The following is a 19,265-nucleotide window of genomic DNA, read 5'->3' as shown; positions in this document are numbered from 1 at the left end:
TAATTGAATATTTGTTTTCTTTCTATTTAACGAAAATAATAATGTGTAATACAACTATATACCTATTATATAAACACGAACAATTAACAGAATGTAAAACTGTTCTCTGATTGTGCATATTTTTGATAATTTTTACCTTGTTGTCAAATATTTGAAATAGAAACATTGGCGGTTTGAATTTACAAAACCGGTTGTTATAAATAAAATTATACAAAAAATCGTAATTGTTTCGACAGCCCACGGTCAGAATAACTTTATAAGTTTTATATAAATAAAAAATACACCATATTTTACATAAATGTACATGTATGAATTTGTACCAATAATTCGAAAAAAATGAGTATAAACTTATTTGTTATAACAACACCAGCCACAAATATATATATTTTTAAATTTTCATAGAATACATAAAACCAATCCTTCTAGAAAATAATGCCTGTGCAGATATTATAATGCATTCCTTTATCGTTGAAGTATGTACCTATGCAATTTTACACTTAGACCGACAAAATAGTATACAGGTATTTTGTTCAAAACACAATTTAACCATACAACTACACGTAATTATGGTTATTGGTATATTCACACCGTACATAATATAATATGTGAGTATGATACGTGCCTCTGTGGTCATTTTTCCGGAATTCGTAAGACTGCAGTTCGGTACACTCGTTATAACATGTTGATGAGTTACGCAGGGAAACACCAATAGTGAGATTTCTAGTCTATACAATTATCGATTGGCCATTCTTGTATTATTATAACGGTATTATATTTTATAACCAATCAGTATTTGTCTTTTGACCAATACATGACTTTCGTGGCTTATGAGATTTTTTTAATAAAAACAAATTTTTATTACTTATTAATAAAGTTGTTTAAGCTATAACATGGCAGCGTGCGTATAGTAAAAGTATAACATTATTTTTTATCCAAACCGTGTTCAAAAAAATAATAGAACGATGATATAGAAGTAAAGATATATAATAACGTTATCAAGAGTAGAAAATACCATTGAAGTTTTATACATCATAAGAAAATAAGACATTTTGAAGAGACTTAATGACGAAATACAATTATTTCCTTATTAAGATAAAATGGAAAAAAATCTTGTTACCCTGACTTTTTATATACATTTGCAATATTAAGTATCGTTTTTATTTTTTTATCTTTAAGTAATTTTTGAAGTTGAACAAACATTAACAGAGAAAAGATTTTATCTACTGTTAAATAAAATAAATATAATATAATATACTTTTTTCCTGCAAAAAGAGTTTTCTCGGAGTTTTCAATCAATATCTCAAACGTATTGTACCTATACTTCTCAAGTTTCACAAATGCATTTATTCTATATAGACTTTAAAGAATACTGAGATTGTATTGATTTAAAATATAATTTATAAAAAAAAAAAATACCCATTATTAAACTACTACATACACGACAATAAGAGTATAACACACATAAAATAATATGATTGAATACAATTTTACGGAAATTAATCGATTTTTAAATAAAAAGTATCGTTTTAAAAAATCAGGAAAAAGATACAAAGCGTATATCTAATTTTATATAATTTGATATCTGACTAGTCGTAGTACGTATTCATTGTCTGGTCGTCTTTTTTTTTTTTATCAAACCAAAACTATTTAATAAATCTAAAACAATTTCATTTGACATAATATTATCTATATATGTATCTACCATATTATGTTATTAACTATCTTTAAACTCAGTTGTATGTTGTTATAATAACTTTACGTATGATTAATCTAAAAGAGATATTTATGTTTTCAATCGCATAGAATACGATGGAATCTTCTCTTGAATTTTTTTTATCGTGTACAAGTACGACGTGTGCGTTAGATAGGTACCTACCCAAATTGAGATCCAATAACGTGTCATGAAGTTCGGCGTTTTAGGAGCCCGCAAAGAAGTTCAATCAATCAATCTTGTCCTCCTCTCACCCCACTGCCACGTCATCGTAGTCGTCGTCCTCGCGTATATATATATATATATATATATATATATACACCCTTTATACGAACAGAAATGCTTATCAAACCTCCGATTTTTTTTTTCGGATGTCAGTCTGCTACCGAGATTATCCAGTCGGGATCACAATGGCGCACGTCCAAGAAAGCCCCCGCGGTGGCTATATACAGGATGCCTGGACAATCATTAGTCATGATTTTTTTCTTCTTATATATATGCAAAGTCCATTAGTTCGACGGAAATTCGATTTTAAACGGATATAACCATACGCTGCGGATATAATATATTATATATACGTATATATATATATATATATATATACATATTCACTATACACACTTCTTTTGGCGCGCGTATAATACATATATGTGTGCGTGTGTTGTGGTTGTGAGGAAGATCAGGAGGGCGAGCAGTTTATTTAATATACGATCGTAGAATACGAATATTTTATACTTAAAAACAACACATGCTGAAATGCGTTGCAATCAGACTCGTTAGTACAACTCATGATAAAGTCGGTTTTGCAAAAGTCATTTGCGTGGTCTACCGATGTAAAGAATTTTAAACGGATCTATAAAATATATTATATTATTTTATTGTAATATTATATAAAGCTGTAATTAAATTTATTATTTCCTGGTAGCGCGATATTTTACTCACGGGCAAATTTTTTTCATGAATAATGAAAAAAGAAAATCACTATGCTAATTACTGTGGTAATCAGGTACCTACACCAGTATTACATTACAATTATGTTCTCGAGTTTATTTATTTTTATTATTTTAAAACCCCTGTGAACTTGGATACCTATATATACATATATTATACATAAGTACACAGACGAGATATATGTGTTTCATATATTAAATGTTAGTATAAATTAGATATAACACATACATTACATATATGTATATATATATATATATATATATATATATGTATTTCGTCTACAGATCAATATAGGTATTAGGTATATATTATTAGCTTTTGCTTAGTAAGACATACCTACCAATATGCTTTCCTATCCCAGATTTCTCTGCATATGTATAATACATTTTATACCTGTATAATATACCTATGTTTACATGAAACGTCGTAGCCTTTTGAAAGTTTAGATACACAACAAGGTGCAGGTAAATGACGAACCGATATTTTCCTCTCGTTTAACACTTTCGACATGACAGTTAACAATGTGTGTAGGTTTTTTAGGACGAGAAACGGGCGCTTGCGCACACACACACATACGTATTTATGCGCGCGTTCGGTTAACCTCGGTAATTTACACCTACTACACATACGTAAGTATTTGTATCGAGCATGGTATACAGTATACACTATAATATTAAATTATATTATAATATATTATTGCGTATATAGGTACCTATATTATAAAAACCAGTTGTCCAGTCTACCAACGGTTGTGTATAGTTATATACTGTAGGTGCGTGGCCATGTCTCATATATTTATATATATTGCACTTATAAGATATAAAAGTATATAATATACATATACATATAGTCGTATATTTATTAGGTATATAGGTTGTCAATCTCTAGTGAAGAGGACGTAAACATAAAATATAATAATAATAATATTTAGGTTGTTAATAATACATGAAAGACATATGGTGTGACAACGAATTGTTTCGTGTCAGTCAGATTGAAAATTAACGTGTGAAACTGGCTGCATACGAAAATACTATGTTTATACCTACGAATCGGACTAAAGGCCGTTTGGGACTGGTGCATTATTACCTGTTGATTAGCCGTGTGTCGAGGTGAGGCTGCGCCCGTCAACCATTTTTCTCTCGTAAATTATCTTGACATCTTTATAATGTACAAATTTAATTACCAGTCGCAACGCAAACGCGATGCGTTAATTATAAAACGAACGCATACGCTGTATTGTAATACTGGTATTATTATACCTATTAGTATTAATAAATATAGAATGTGGTATGATTTTAAAAATGTTAAATATTATGTTCTACATTGAATAATATAAAATATTTAAGGAGAACGTAATGTTTCTACGGTAATTGTTTCAACAACAAATTATTATTCATGTTATATTCCCGCAATTCTTTAGTTATAATAAGTGAACGGTAACAGTACTGATAATATAATTTGTTATACTGCTTTCTCAAGACGTTTTGCCAAAATAATGGAGATTACCGTTTTACGTAGTAAATGCTAGACTGTGACTTTGGCGGAACATTCTAAATTCGTAGTCACCAACCCTATAATAATAATTCAAAACCCAAAATTATCATTATACCTAAGTACAAGTTATGAGGACTTTTGGGTCATCTTGAAATGATACGTCTTGGTGATAATTATCGCGATTACCCTCTACGAGTATAATATACTACCCTGCAGGGAACTATTTCGGTAAACAAAATTACACTGCGACACTTATTATAGTTTTAACATTCCAGTAGGTACCTACTAAACTGTATTTTAACTTGTAACTCTATAAAATTTACTACATATTACTAATACGTTTCATAGAAAATAAGTAAAAAAATACTTGTGGTTGTTTTTTCAAAGTCATACTATACAGGTAATTAAACGGGTATACACGTATTCCGACGAACTATCAAAAACATTTAACGTCCCCAATACCTATATATAACCCTGCAGTGCCAATACAATATAAAAAAATAACTGGTATTTTCGGTTATTTAAAACCGATATTGTCGTACTTTCTGACCACACAAAATTCATGTAATTAACCCAATAAATGGAATGCTAGATGTTTTCGTAATCATTATAATTATAACAAGGAACTATATATAGTTACATTTTTTATTACTTTTATTATTATATGCTTGGATGGATAATTATAATACAACATTTTACTGCCTGCATATTATTTCAAATAAGTAATAATTACTCAGTGAACAATAGTGAGAAAACTGGACAGTGGTAGTAAAAAAAACACAATTCGTTAAACCACTGCATCTATAACACGGCAGAGCTTTTCTGTCTAGTCATTTTTTGTAATTTTTTTCTTTATACGTGTCGTCAGACAACAGACTTTTTTCTAGATTCTATATTGTATAATATATTATATACTTGGAAAGTAGTTTGTAAATTGAACTAATTCCTTGATTTTACAAATGACACAAATTCCCACAGTTCAGTTAAATGAATGAAAGTATTTAATTTTAATAAATTAATTTTTTTTAACAAGTCCAGAAAATAAAATTATAGAAGTAAAATATCTATATTTTTTTACAACTAAGAAAAATATATATATCCTATTATGTATAATAGTTTCATATTAGAATGTGATATTACTTAGTTGTATGAAACTCACTGAAAACTGAAAATAAAACAAAATTATGTATATATATTATATTTATAATACCTAGTGCATAATTTATCTAATCTAAGTTATATAGTATATATATATAAATTTCATTTACCGATCGAAATTGTCATATTAATAGCTGACCCTTACACGACAGCAATAGTTTTATTCTATACCGACTTCATTTCATCCAGAATATATTATTTATCCGAACCCGGTATGGAAGTGTTATTATGCTACTTGATAGCTACATTTCGTTATTATTTAATTATGTATTGTCTACGATTAATAAGCTGCTCACGAATAATTATAATTGTCCACACGTATATTTGTCTACAGTTATTATTTCAGTCATACGTTAAATTATCAACTAATAATAATTAAGTATCTAGTACAATTTTACGACAAAGTTTTACAATTTTCACGACATTTTATATATGTACGTCATATTTACGAGCCTATAGGTTAACAATAAATACTATAACTATATCTCTGCCTCGCAATTTATATCGGTATAATCACAATGATGTAGAAATTCGTAGAAACTCTATCTCGTTAAAAATCACGTTAACTTACTACCTAGAATCTAGATGCTAAAAGGACATTTACTTCAAGTAACAACATTTAAGGTACTCGTAAAAAAAGATATTACAAAAATGATTTATAAATAATTTGTTTAATTTCTATGACATTTAGAAAAATAATTTTAACTGTTTTAGGTTTTTAAATCAGTTACATTACTGTATTTTAATTGTGCGGTGAGGCCGGTGAGGGGAGGCAAAAATTGTTTTCTTCATGATGGCATTGGAACTTCATTCGGTTCTTATCTCGTTTAATATAATAGTATAATACCGTAATTACTAATTATATAATTAATTACACACATAAATTCGGGCACGTGTGTTATTATTATTACAAGTTAGAACTATAGATATAGTGATAGATATCTAAACGAATGATGCCACAACACGTATCTATACGCTCGTCCAAACGTACCTATCGTAAATTAATTTGATCCATTACGATCGCGTACTCGCGTAGTAATTTCACAATCAAACACTTTTCTGGTATCGTGTATTATCGTGTTATTACATATCATATAGATACCTACTACCTACCTATAATATTTTATTTATACACGCAAAGCGGGTTTTCGTGAATTATTACCACAGACGTCACATGTACTTATATATATGTAATATGTAATATATGTTATAGACACACATACGTATATGCTCGTTACATACAATGTGCCTATATAGCTGTAAACTACATACTCATATATAATGATATAATACAAGCCAACAACAACAATAATAATAATAATAATAATAATAATAATGTAATGACTAATGACGATGATGATAATAATAATAATAATAACAATAATTGGTACTTCGAAGTGAAAACTCATACGCCTGTGATGTGATGCCAACGACAACGACGACGACGAAGAGCCGCGGGATTCTTCATCGCGCTCCAAATATACCCCCCTCTCTTACACACACATTCACTAACCCACTATCTGAGTGGCCGTAAACAAAAAAAATGTCGATTATCTGAGAACTATCATCGTTTACGCGGCGTGTGTTGCACAGCAATTGAAATGTCAAATGAATATTATACGCCATAATGTGGAGTTTATCATACCTATTATAACCCGGGAGAGATCTCTTCTGCTGCTGCTTGTATGGGTCTTATATTATATTGTGTAGGTATACGCGTCTATAATAATTTTATACTATATTAGTATATTATAATAATATGTCCGGAAGGCTACGCCAGTGATTTATACTGCGCTGGAGCCTTTAGTGCGCGTACAATGGACCGCCGGACAATTAGCATAAATAATTATACCATGTGCGCGTATAATATAGACTTGCGGCGGCTACTTTTTATCCGGTTTTATTATTTTTACCTCCCCCTTCTCCCCCGAATAGCAGCCGCCCCAATACTGAATACGTCCACCGTAATCCGTAGCCCGCGCGCCTTCACACGGGATCTTATATGTTATTATCATTATCGTCGTGACTATTCTCGAAAATGAAACATATTCGCCTAGTTAGATCGCAACATGCAGATACTACATTTTTCCGCCTTCTTGTATATACAAGTATATATTATAATAATGTATTATACTACTAGCTGTATAATCTGACTTCTCCCGTAAAAAAACGAACAAATATTAAATACGGCGATACTTAGATGCGTCTCAGTTTTATTGAACCTAAGTTCATATGAAAATCGGTGTCAGTGTGTACCTCGCTTTGTGAAATAATTTGAAAGCGAAAAACAATCCACCTGTAGTGGATTGAATATAGAACTATATTTTCGAACGTAGTATAAACTACTCTCTAAACTTTTCTGGTACCTATCTTTCAGAACACTCTTTGAAACTTTCGTTAAAATCAGTCAAGCCGTTTTTTATTCTCTAAGCTACAAACATAAGGATATTGCCTTTTGTTTCACGTGTACACAACAAACAATACATTTAATATAATTGTCTTTTATTTAAAAAAAGTCCCACAACGGATTTACGGATAACAGTTTGACTAATTTATACTCAGTTATTCAATAATAATCTATTTTTTTTATAATAATTTTTTTTTTTATATATAACATGTCCTATATTTATAGAATTGACATGTTATATTATATAAAAGAAAAAATGCAATTTTCATGAGTAAAAACGAAATTTATGTGTTAGCCACTCTTAGCAGTATAAAGACATTAAACAATATAGCTATATAAGTATTCTTCGACTCTTTGACCCTCAAAGAATATGGGATATGCGTATAACAATTAAATCAAAACAACGAAAAGTTATATTATAATAAATATAAAATAATATATAACACACAGAAAGTGTTATCATATTATTATGTATAGATTGAATCGCTGTGTTTAAGGTATTCAACACAAAGAACTCAACATTTTTAATTTGAGGAAGAAGTATCATCTAGATTCGGGTGTTAAGCACATTTCAAAATTAGCTACACCAATTCACGCTAATTGCATGTTAAATATTTAACTGAAAATGTTTTTAAATTCTTAATGTGTGGCGGAACGTACGTATAATATATAATGCATTTTTTCTTTCACTAACATGCACGTGTTGTATTTTTTTTTAAGTTGCGTACATTGAGTTTTAAGTTAGACTTTTCTTTTCTATTATTTCCTTATTGGTGTACCGTTTTGTGAAAACTAAAAGTAATTTATTTATTAGACTCACATACTGGTTTAGTAAACAATCAACAATCGATGCATGTTAATACAAATTATTACTTTATAACGTTTTATTTTAAACTCATACGGTGCTGCAATATAACGCATTACCAAGTCCAATAATTATTATTTATTATAATAATAATATATTTTTTCTAACACACTTCTCTGTATCAAGTATTTTATAAATAGTTTTAAAAACATATTTTAAACTGTAATTTTATTTGCCAATTAAATGTTTTGTAAATTATATTTATACATTAAAACGAGTTTTCTCCACACGAGACAGCTTCGTATAATTTTATTTTATACGTATAAACAGTCAAATCTTTATTTATGAACACACTCATATAATGGACAATTTTTAACTCTATGTTTTAAATAGTTATAGGTAGTGATATTTTATTATTATAAACTTATCGATAACATAAATACTGTTTTTATCACTAGATAAATCGTGCAATAAATTATGAAATCGTATAAGTATGTTATTGCTTACCATATCTGATTTGATTGTAATATTATTTTGAATTTTATGTCGTACATAGATAGAACGATTCATTCAAAGTAACGATTAAATATATGAAATATTATCGAACGCTGGATTTACAGACTCGAAAAGAAATTAAAAAAAAAACATTTTTCAAACTATATTTTTTCGTCAAAAATATCAATATTACATACTTTACATTATTGCGTAGAAAAGTAATCATAGAGGCCGGTCGCAAATAATCGAAAGCTTGCATAAAAAAAAAATTTCGAATAAAAATTCTGTATTCTATAATATTATACACGGCCGCATCGTACATATACATAACATAATAATATATATGTACGAACTGCGGTCATAAGTAACCTTTTTAATACTCTAATTTAACATCAAAAATACACGCTTTGTGTGTGTGTATATGTGGGTATGTATAATATTCAATAAATATTGCTTCTTCGTATCCTGAGCAAATATTAATATATATAATATCAAAACGTAAAATCATATATTCCTGGGCAACGGATCCCATGAAATAGTATACCGAAGGGTGTATAATATTATCCGTGGAGCTAATATTTGAGACACAAGTGATGATAACGTCGACTTTGATTATTCTAATCATATTAGTCATAATTTTGATTATGATTATGGTGATGATGATGATTATTATTATTATTATAATGTAATAAATTGGAATAACCGTCAGTGTCGCTAACTCTGCTGCGAAAATGACGTACCTAATACCTATTACATTATAATAATATAACCCTAATTCATAAATAAACGTTCCATATTTTTTTTTTTGATTGCATCTACCTAAATATTATACCTACCGCTATATTTTATATATTTTATGTCTCGCCTCATAAACAAAATGATCGCCTATTCGTCCTGGTGAACCATCATGATTAGGGAAAGACTCGATTATATTTTTTTTATAATCTTCTGCTTGGTTTAAAAAGTTATAATACTTCTCTATTATATGATCATATTACATAATAGAAGTAGGAAAATTGTAGTTTGTACCACTTAGTACAACTTGAAGCTCAAATGTATGGCAACTAAAAATTAAATTATATAGTATAGTTCTAAATATTATAGAAATGGTGGTCAAAAGGTTTGAGTTAAAAGTTAAATTGATTCCTGGAAAATTATTTGTGTATGTTAATTTTTTTTATAACATGCAAGTACCTAGATGAACATATAATTTATGAAAATATAAAATTTTTATAATTTTTAATGTTATTGTTTCAATTGATTACCTTATCAGATGGTTAATAATATTATATTTTAATGAACAGTCATATCGACTTATTTATAAATTATTTGATAAGTAAATCCATGGAGATTAATGTATACGGTTCATTTATAAAAAAAGCTTTTATAACAATTAGCTTTCTATTTTTATACTTTTACGATAAATGTGATAAAAATTACATGTTTACTTTCCTAAAGTATTATTTTTTTATTTCATGACAAACATACAATTATAAAAATATTCTATAAAACTATGAAATTAATTTACATATAAACCATACATATATATTATTTATGTAACCTAATTTGTAAATTTGAATTCATTTTTTAATATTTTAAACTACCAAAGCAATAATGAAATAAATTAAAATTAATAGAATTTATCTAGGTTTTTACTTTTTTAGAGAACATTATCTAAATTCTAAGGTTGGTTTTTATCAAACAGTGAAATTATTACGTTCCATTCGCACCTATATAATTAAAACATTAATGTGTATTTATCGTTTATTCGGATGTAATGTACTTAAATAATATTATTAAGTAGGTACATACTACATACGATAGTACATTCGTGTATACACGAAAGAGGGTCGTTCTAAAGGACTAAAGATAAGTTTTTTAAATTGTTTTATCGATAATTATTTTTACATATTAACAAATTTTTTTAATAGGCAATGTAAAATAGTTTTTGATATTTAGATTTGACCTAACTCTATAAGATAACCTATTATAATTACGATAATATTATTATGTATTATATTCAGTATATAATGTTTAGGTTATAATAAATAGTTTAGTTAGGATAGTAGTTGGTTTAAACCAGTTGAAAATCGAGAGCTCCCACGCCGTATTACATTTCACAAACATTTATTTTATATATTTTATACTATATTACTTTTCCATTGAAAAAATAGGTCGTAACTCATTTTAAACTTGGGAAAAATGATTTGTTTAGTTCAAAGTAAAAAAAATATATACTATTTTAACGTTTGGTATAAGAGCTTTGGAATATTTATTTATTTTTGGTTTTACGTCGTTTTTCAGACAAGTGTGCCGGAACTGTAACTGTCCACGGGACGACCACAGCAGTGGCGTCAACCACAATAACGACCACTACCGACAACAGCTAAAGGTCACCGAAACGGCCTCGTGTGCAGGAAGTAGTGCCGCGTCGATAATGTCGTCGTCGGCGGCGGCGACGGTGACCGCCGTCAAGCGGGGCACGCCTCCGCCACCATTGCCGCCTTTACCCACAGGCCCGCCGGGTTACGACCAAGCAATCGGTGGTTACGAGAAGCTGCTGGCCGCCACAGTAGCCGTGGGCGCGATGGCCACGTCCACAGCGTCAGTGGCCACAGCCACCGGTCGTAAAGACCCGTTGGCTGTCGCTGCAAACCATCACCACCACCACCACCACCATCCGCACCACTCTCATGCGGCGGTGACGGCCACGGCGGGTGGTGGCGATCCGCAACAGCGACACTCACACTCCGACGACGATTCCGGGTGTGCGCTAGAAGAGTACACGTGGGTGCCCGCCGGACTCAGACCAGATCAGGTCAGTACCTATATTTATTGTATCACTATAAAATACCTAATTATTATTAATAATATCAAAGTAAAAATCGAATTCGGCTCTTTTATACCCGTCAAGATGACTACAATATAATATAATATATTACGCTATATAGTTATTATACACATTCTTGTGGACTTGACGCGCAAAACCTGTTTTTTTGTTTTTTATTTCTTTCGTAAATCGGTTTTAATTCATATTGCTGGTAGAGTAAGGATATATTATTTTCGAATTCGACACAAACGAAACAGTAAAATTGAATAAGATATACGCGTTTAACTTAAATGAGCCATATTTTGTGACAGTTTCAAAACGTCATTTAAATGTAAATAGATAGGTATTGAAAGTCCGATACGAAGTAATTTTTGTTAAATTTTAATCGATAATATTCAAACAATAATTATTTATTCACACGTTTATATGTCAAAAGCTACTTAATTACAATATCGTCGACAGCCTCAAACGTTTCAACTCTTTTTAATAGTTTATCCGGCGTATACATAACGAGTATTACTGTAATACAGTGTTAGGTAATCATACCGAAATTGTTTTGTCTATCATTAGCGATACAAGCAATTAATAAATAAAATAAATGATTAAAACACGAACGACCAAAAACCCATTAAACAACAAAATTTTCGTCCATTGATATTATTCGTGATGTGTATTACGTACACGAATTATAGGGACTACGCCGTGAACTATACCTACGCGTACGACATCAAAATATTTCATATTATGCGTATATTACTACATGTCCAATGGCATCGCCGTTTAACAATACTTCAAACAAATTTCGTTGCCGCCGCGACTGTCAACTGCATATTTCCGTCAGATGGAATAATAATAATACAATCCAACCCACGACGCGTGCGCGCGTGCTTATATATATATATGTTATAGTCGTTGTGTATAATGCACCGGATTGCGTATAGTCCTTTGATCTGTACCGTCAACCGAACCGCATTTTCTAGTCTCTGCCAAAATAACCGTGCAAAATGTTTTGTTTCGTCGTTTTGGTATACGCGGTTAATTATCGTGTACACGCCAACGCATTCGAATAAATGATGACAAAACGGATTTTGTGGTGGTGGGATGGCGCGTACAGGGTAGTGATTCACCAAGCATACTTATCCTCTTTTTTCTTCGATAATGCAATTATTCATAATCTTGTTTTTTGGAAATTTCAACTTAAAGACCATGGCCAAAGAATAAGGTTCATGCGATTTTTTTGTACTACTTAAGGAGTATCTTATGGAGATATAAACATTTGTTTTTTAAAGATGAGAACCTCCATCCGTCTCTTATTCTACTATAAATCGTTAGATGCATAATTTTTCTGAAAATATTGATGTATCTAAATCAAAATTCGAATGTATAGTTTTCAAATTATTTAACTTTGATCATGGATTTGGAAAAAATTATAAGTAACTGAAAAACTACTACCAGTTCAAATTTTAAATTGGTTACATCGAAATTCTCAAAATATTATTTTCGAAAATAATTTACTATGAAAAGGGGTTATTCTTATTTGAAAAACATAAATTTGTATTGCCTCAAGACATTCTTTATGTAGCGCAAAAAATATAAATATTTTGAAAACAGTATAGTTTTTATAAAGGATATTTAAATATTCAAAAAATCAGAATTTAAATAAACTCATTATTAAATGAAAAATGGCTCACCTATACTATGTTATTTATCGTATATTATAATATACATATATAAGTATATTCATACATATTACATAGGTATATCCGGCTGAATAAATATGTCGTCGAAGTAAAATTTTCGGCGCATTAGACTTTCGAAACAAAAACTTATAACAATAATAATTACTCATATAAACGTGTTTCAAACAGAATAATTGAAACTCAATGTTTTGATGACTTAATAAACAACAACTGTTTTAATTTAATTAATACGTATCTCGTAATGCTATTATTCCCTCATATCACACAGGAATATTATTTTACATGTTAATTGTTTATCATGTTATAAATACTGTAGAATAACGTTATAAGTTAGTATTTAATTCAATTTCTAAGAAGGCGAATGATTTAAATAAAATCGTGTGATCAATAATACAACTTTGATACAAATTAATATAATTCAATTATGATTATAATATAAGAAACAATGTCATTATAAATAATATATATTACATACGTATGATAATATCTTATCAATAAATATATATATACATTTTTTATAAGATTAGACCAAATTAATGATTTTATCACCTTAGAATAATATAAAGTAGCAAATATTTTTAAATGCTGAATAAAATTAATTTAAAAATACTGTTTATTGCCTATAGGCTATGAGATTTATTAAAGCCTAGCTGTTTCACAAAAAAAATTTTCCGTGTACTCTACATTTTCACATGTAAGGTTAAAATTCCATAACGATATCGTGTGAGTCGTAAGATCCCACCGAATGCACATTTACATTTTTCTTCTCTGTGCAGTCGGCCAGCCAACAATATAATGATATCGGATATTATCGGGTCGTGGCAGTTAATTGCCCTTTTTATAATCGCTTCCCGCGGTTAAACCACCCGCTTGAGCATCGCCGCGGTCGGTATCTTAATAAAATCTCAAGCATTCGTCGGGAGGGTAGCGAAATACCGACAACGATGGTTCGCCCTGCTTTTAAAGGAATTATATAGAATACAATACCGATTTACTTTCGTGGACGATGGCGTCTCGGGTCTCCCCGGGGCGTTTCGCCCGACAACGGCGGCGGCAGGGAAACCGTCGCGTTACGTGATACGTCATTAGGCACGACAAATAACGGTCGTACGGTCGTCGAGGTTTGTTGTGTTTCCTTCGAATACTCACACATACACACACACACACGCGCCATAGCCGCTCTATTATATGCCCTACAGCCACGGCGGATCTATAGATCTTCGCGCGTTTCCGCGAGACCCGCGACGGCTGCGAGAGAGAAAAGAAAAAACGTATTATGTACAAGCCACTTCGTCCTGACGAACGTATTTATCCGTCTCTCTTTCTCTCTCCCCCATACATACATTTCTCTTTTTTTCCTTTTTATTTCGGTCCGTTTGTTGCGAGACGTGAGCGGCACTCTAGGGACACCGCGCTGCCGCAGCTTTCTCGCGGTCTAACAGACAAAGAGCGTGTCGTCCCAAGTTCATTTTCAGTACAGAGGAAGGAACATATTAATATTATACAAACTTTACCACAAAAATATTCGTTTTTTGCTCGCGTAATGAAGTCGTCACGAGATGAAAAACTGTCTTACGCGGTGACGCGAAGAGCACTAAAATATCATACATTTGTATATTATTTATGTAATATGACTTTATTTATCGCAGATTATAGTAAAAATTCTTTATAACGCTTTTGTTGTACAACAAAAATCTCTTTATTAAATTAACATTACTTATAATGATTGGTTTGCTTTATAACCCGTATCTACACTAGATCATTCTCCGTAACGAATTAGTTACTCTCAATAACGAAATAATGTTTTTCATTCATTAATACAAAAAAGTAATTAAATGTATGTGTAATTAGTAAATAATATTAAATACATTATCGTCGATTTAGTTCGCTAACATTCATTAACGAATGTGGCAAGTAAAAAAAAAAAAAAACATTGTGATCAAAAAATTGCTTTAATATGTGTAATGAAAAATGTTGAAAAGAAGAGCGATGTCGGAAGACGTTTTGGTTGATTCAGCTCCTCCATCGTAGTTAATATTTGAAACAGAAAAAAGTTCTTGGAAAACAATTAGGATACCGACATTGAAGATTTGGATCAAGCAAATTTTTGGAAACCTTTTCTATAACAAAAAATCTATAATGAAAGAAGTCTCGTGGTTCCTTAACATCCGTTATAGAGAGTTTTCACTGTTTAGTATATTTCTATACTATTAACTACGCAGCAATATAGATAAGTAAGTAATTGAGCGTATAATATCATATTATATAATATAAAGACCTAGGATAAAACAAGTCGACGGACCGAACAAATCACATTAATCCCAATATAATTTCAAACGAAAATATAGGTTAAAGTCGAAACTTTCCGGTGGTACTTTTGAGTGTTGTTGCACCGAAATAAACTAGCTATTATTTTATTAGTCAATCAACCCAATTTCAATCAATAGTTGTACTGTGTATTTTATATAATATTCATTATTGAGCAACATCGTTATTATTCTTAAAAAGTGCACCTAGCGTTTACATTTTAAACATATCAATAACTACCCCGTCAACTGTTGAATATGTACATATTATTTAGTTTCTCGGGTATCCATCTTCATCCTGTACACTATATACCTAATATGTATATATCACATATGTATATATATATATATATATATATGTGACCCGTTATAATAATACAAAGCGATTGATATATTATTTTCCAGTTCTTTGTTTTTTATTTTTTTGATATCTCCGACCACCCGGTCTAAATCGACGCAGTGTTATGTGTAGCCGAAGGGGAAATGCGTTGTTAACCGACCAATTAGTGGTTGGCTCCGACCGGTGCGGCGGTGAGCACACACAACGCATTCCTCCGTCAAAACGACTACGGTATACTACAAACCATAATATAGAATATAGAATACTATATATTATTCTATCGGATTAAACCGAAATCCCGAAGGAATGAAAAAAAAATTTAGTTTGCTTACCTATATGTATATATATATATATATATATATATATTGCCTGCGTGTTTTTGATTAATATATCGAATCGTTAAAATCTCATAAATCAATTTCAAACCTATAGGAACAGTTTAACCGATTGATTAACTTTTAAATACACGTAATTTCTGATCGATGGATCTTTTCATTTTTTTAATTGAGACTCGCGACTTCTATACTGTTTGCGGCGATACTATGGCTATTTTATGTTACGTTTTACCGTATAGGTATGCATTAACATTGTAATATATTTTTTTAATTTTTAAATAGTCGTATACTGTATAGGTATTTAATCAAATACATTAAAAATTATTATAAGCCTTTGTACAACAATGGTACATCCAAATAGTATACGAAACTTCACAACAATGAAACGTTTACATTTTAAATATTTTTAAACGACAATAATATACAGATATGCAAATTTCATTGAAACGTTTGAAAGGTGCCTCTATATAATATATTGAAAAGTTTCGTTTGAAAATGTAAATAGTTTCAAACGCTCAAGATAAATATTTTCATAAGGAAGAGCTGCTGCTGGTTATTCGCTTTATGACTGCATTGTAAAAAGTCAAGGTATGCTAATGAGTTTTGTCGAAAGACACCTACTAAAGAATAGTTTGCTTAAGCTACCCGGTAAAAGTATTCGCGGTGCATTGTTATACTATCTACTATCTAGACAACACAAGTGATCAAACGGTTGATTTCGCCGTCTTTGTCGAAATAATAAAGAAAAAAATACTTAGGTCTGTAAAGTATGGGTACACCTACCATGCTGTCTGAATTAAAATAAAACTATTTATATTCAAATTAACACTCTCCAGAATGTGATTATACTCGTATAATACATTTGAATGATAAACGTATAGTGCTTTGTAATTGCTGATCTGTATATAGTACTGACAACGAAAAATTGATGTATCTATACAATTTAACGACAAAGTTTCCTCATCGTCTTATTTGAATTATGCACATATGATGACATACTACACAAATATACGTTTATACTAGCTATACTGTACTATATTATACTATTATAAAGATATATTTTTAGCACCAATTAATTATTAGTAATCCACGTAAAAAAACAACGAGAACACAAAATTGAATCGTTATAGGTACTATACGTCTGTCATCTTCCTTTTCACTATTAATAACCCCTTAAACGTACAATAACACATCCTTTCAAGTGTTGTATTCACGACGGGGTAAACTATAACTGAGTTTACAGTAAAAACCGTGACGATATCCAACGAAGATTCCACAAAATTATACTCCATTTCTCTTTACATCCTTTATTGTATAAACGTTCACCATCGTATATGTAAATGTTTTTGTTGGTCTTTCGTATGGGTTTTTTCGTATCTTTGTACAACTATTTGATACCAAACGGAAAAAAAAGAAAAGAAGGGAAAAAAACATTTTTCTTTCTCTGCGGCGGTTGCTGTGTTGTTTGTGAGACTATAATATGTCTATATATACATTATATAAATATATACGAAGGCACACAGTATTTGTCCATATACATATGATGCATTATTACGCCATGGTTGAAGGGGGGAAGAGGATGGTTGGACAGTGTACGTGTGTGTGCGAGTGAAATGGGTGAAAGATACCCGCGTCGTAGCTGCAGGTTCTCGTCTGTGGTTTTCCTTAAGCCTTAGCCCAGTGTTTATATATATGTATATATATATATATAAACGATATATATGTACATATTACATATATAATATATAGCCGTCTTTTTACTGCGTCCGTAATGAAAAAAAAATCTCTGCCGACTCAAGAAACGTTCTTTACAATTCGCGGTTTCATCTCGACATCCCTTCTTAGCTCTATTTATATATATATTATATAGGTAAGAGTACGTCATTTTTGTTATGTGAAAATGTTATGTCTGTTTATACGAGTATCTAGCGTGCGATATATACAGCATATAACCTAGAAATATTCAAAACGATGAAAACATCTTCATATCTTCTCGTCATCATCATAGCCATCATCGGGGCAAATTGCATCAAATATATAAGACAGGTCGGCTATACTCCTTCATATTAATGACCTCTTAAGACACAGTTTCCAAACTGCGACTAGTCATTGGCCTGTTTCATAAAAAGGTAGTCGTTGCGGCTCGTCACTTAGGTTAGCCGCGACGACTAATTATAGCTTGGAAATAACTAAGCGCCGGTCTACACTTAACCTAACCCTAAACTTGCAATGTATTTGAGACGAACCAATAAGAATGGATAGTGTAGACTGGCCCTAACAAATATCATTATACATTTAAAATGTTATATTGTACTATCATACGTACAAGTTGAAAAATAAATATAATTATAATTAATAACATATAAAAAAAACTTGTACTTAACCATCACCTATAAAATACCTCCGTTGTGCGTTGACATAATACACATAATACAACAGGTAACGTGATAAAGCTGCACAAAAGCGTCAAATTCTTATTATAACCACTTTGGTGAAAACTAAAAAAAATCCCTCTACAATATTTATTTATAATTTCTGAGCGTGCAATTTCAACAACGACTTTTTACTAACGAATTATTTAATTTCAAATCGAATGTTACGCAAATACTTTTAATTTCGTACAAAAAATGAAAATGGTAACGTAAAAATTAATAAGCGTGTATTTATATTATTTTATACTATAAAAACAAAAATTAGTTTTTAATAATGTATTTTTTTAATATTTATTAGTTA

The 19,265-nt window shown here is 30.4% G+C and overlaps 1 protein-coding gene across 4 annotated transcripts in view; it reads left to right on the top strand.

Moving 5' to 3' along the window:
* The window catches only part of LOC113551592 (protein prickle-like), a 169,200-nt gene that overhangs the window by 110,956 nt on the left and 38,979 nt on the right, over window positions 1–19,265 (top strand). For all 4 annotated transcript variants that reach the window (XM_026953921.1, XM_026953923.1, XM_026953924.1 and 1 more), the window contains one exon: window positions 11,326–11,839. In XM_026953921.1, the coding sequence (XP_026809722.1) occupies window positions 11,326–11,839 (514 nt within the window). The remainder of the gene's footprint in view (window positions 1–11,325; window positions 11,840–19,265) is intronic.

The sequence above is a fragment of the Rhopalosiphum maidis genome, chromosome 2 (assembly GCF_003676215.2).
Source record: "Rhopalosiphum maidis isolate BTI-1 chromosome 2, ASM367621v3, whole genome shotgun sequence".
Taxonomy (NCBI): Eukaryota; Metazoa; Arthropoda; class Insecta; order Hemiptera; family Aphididae; genus Rhopalosiphum; species Rhopalosiphum maidis.
The sequence above is the reverse complement of the archived record's forward strand: the minus strand, read 5'-3'. Positions and strand labels throughout refer to the sequence as shown.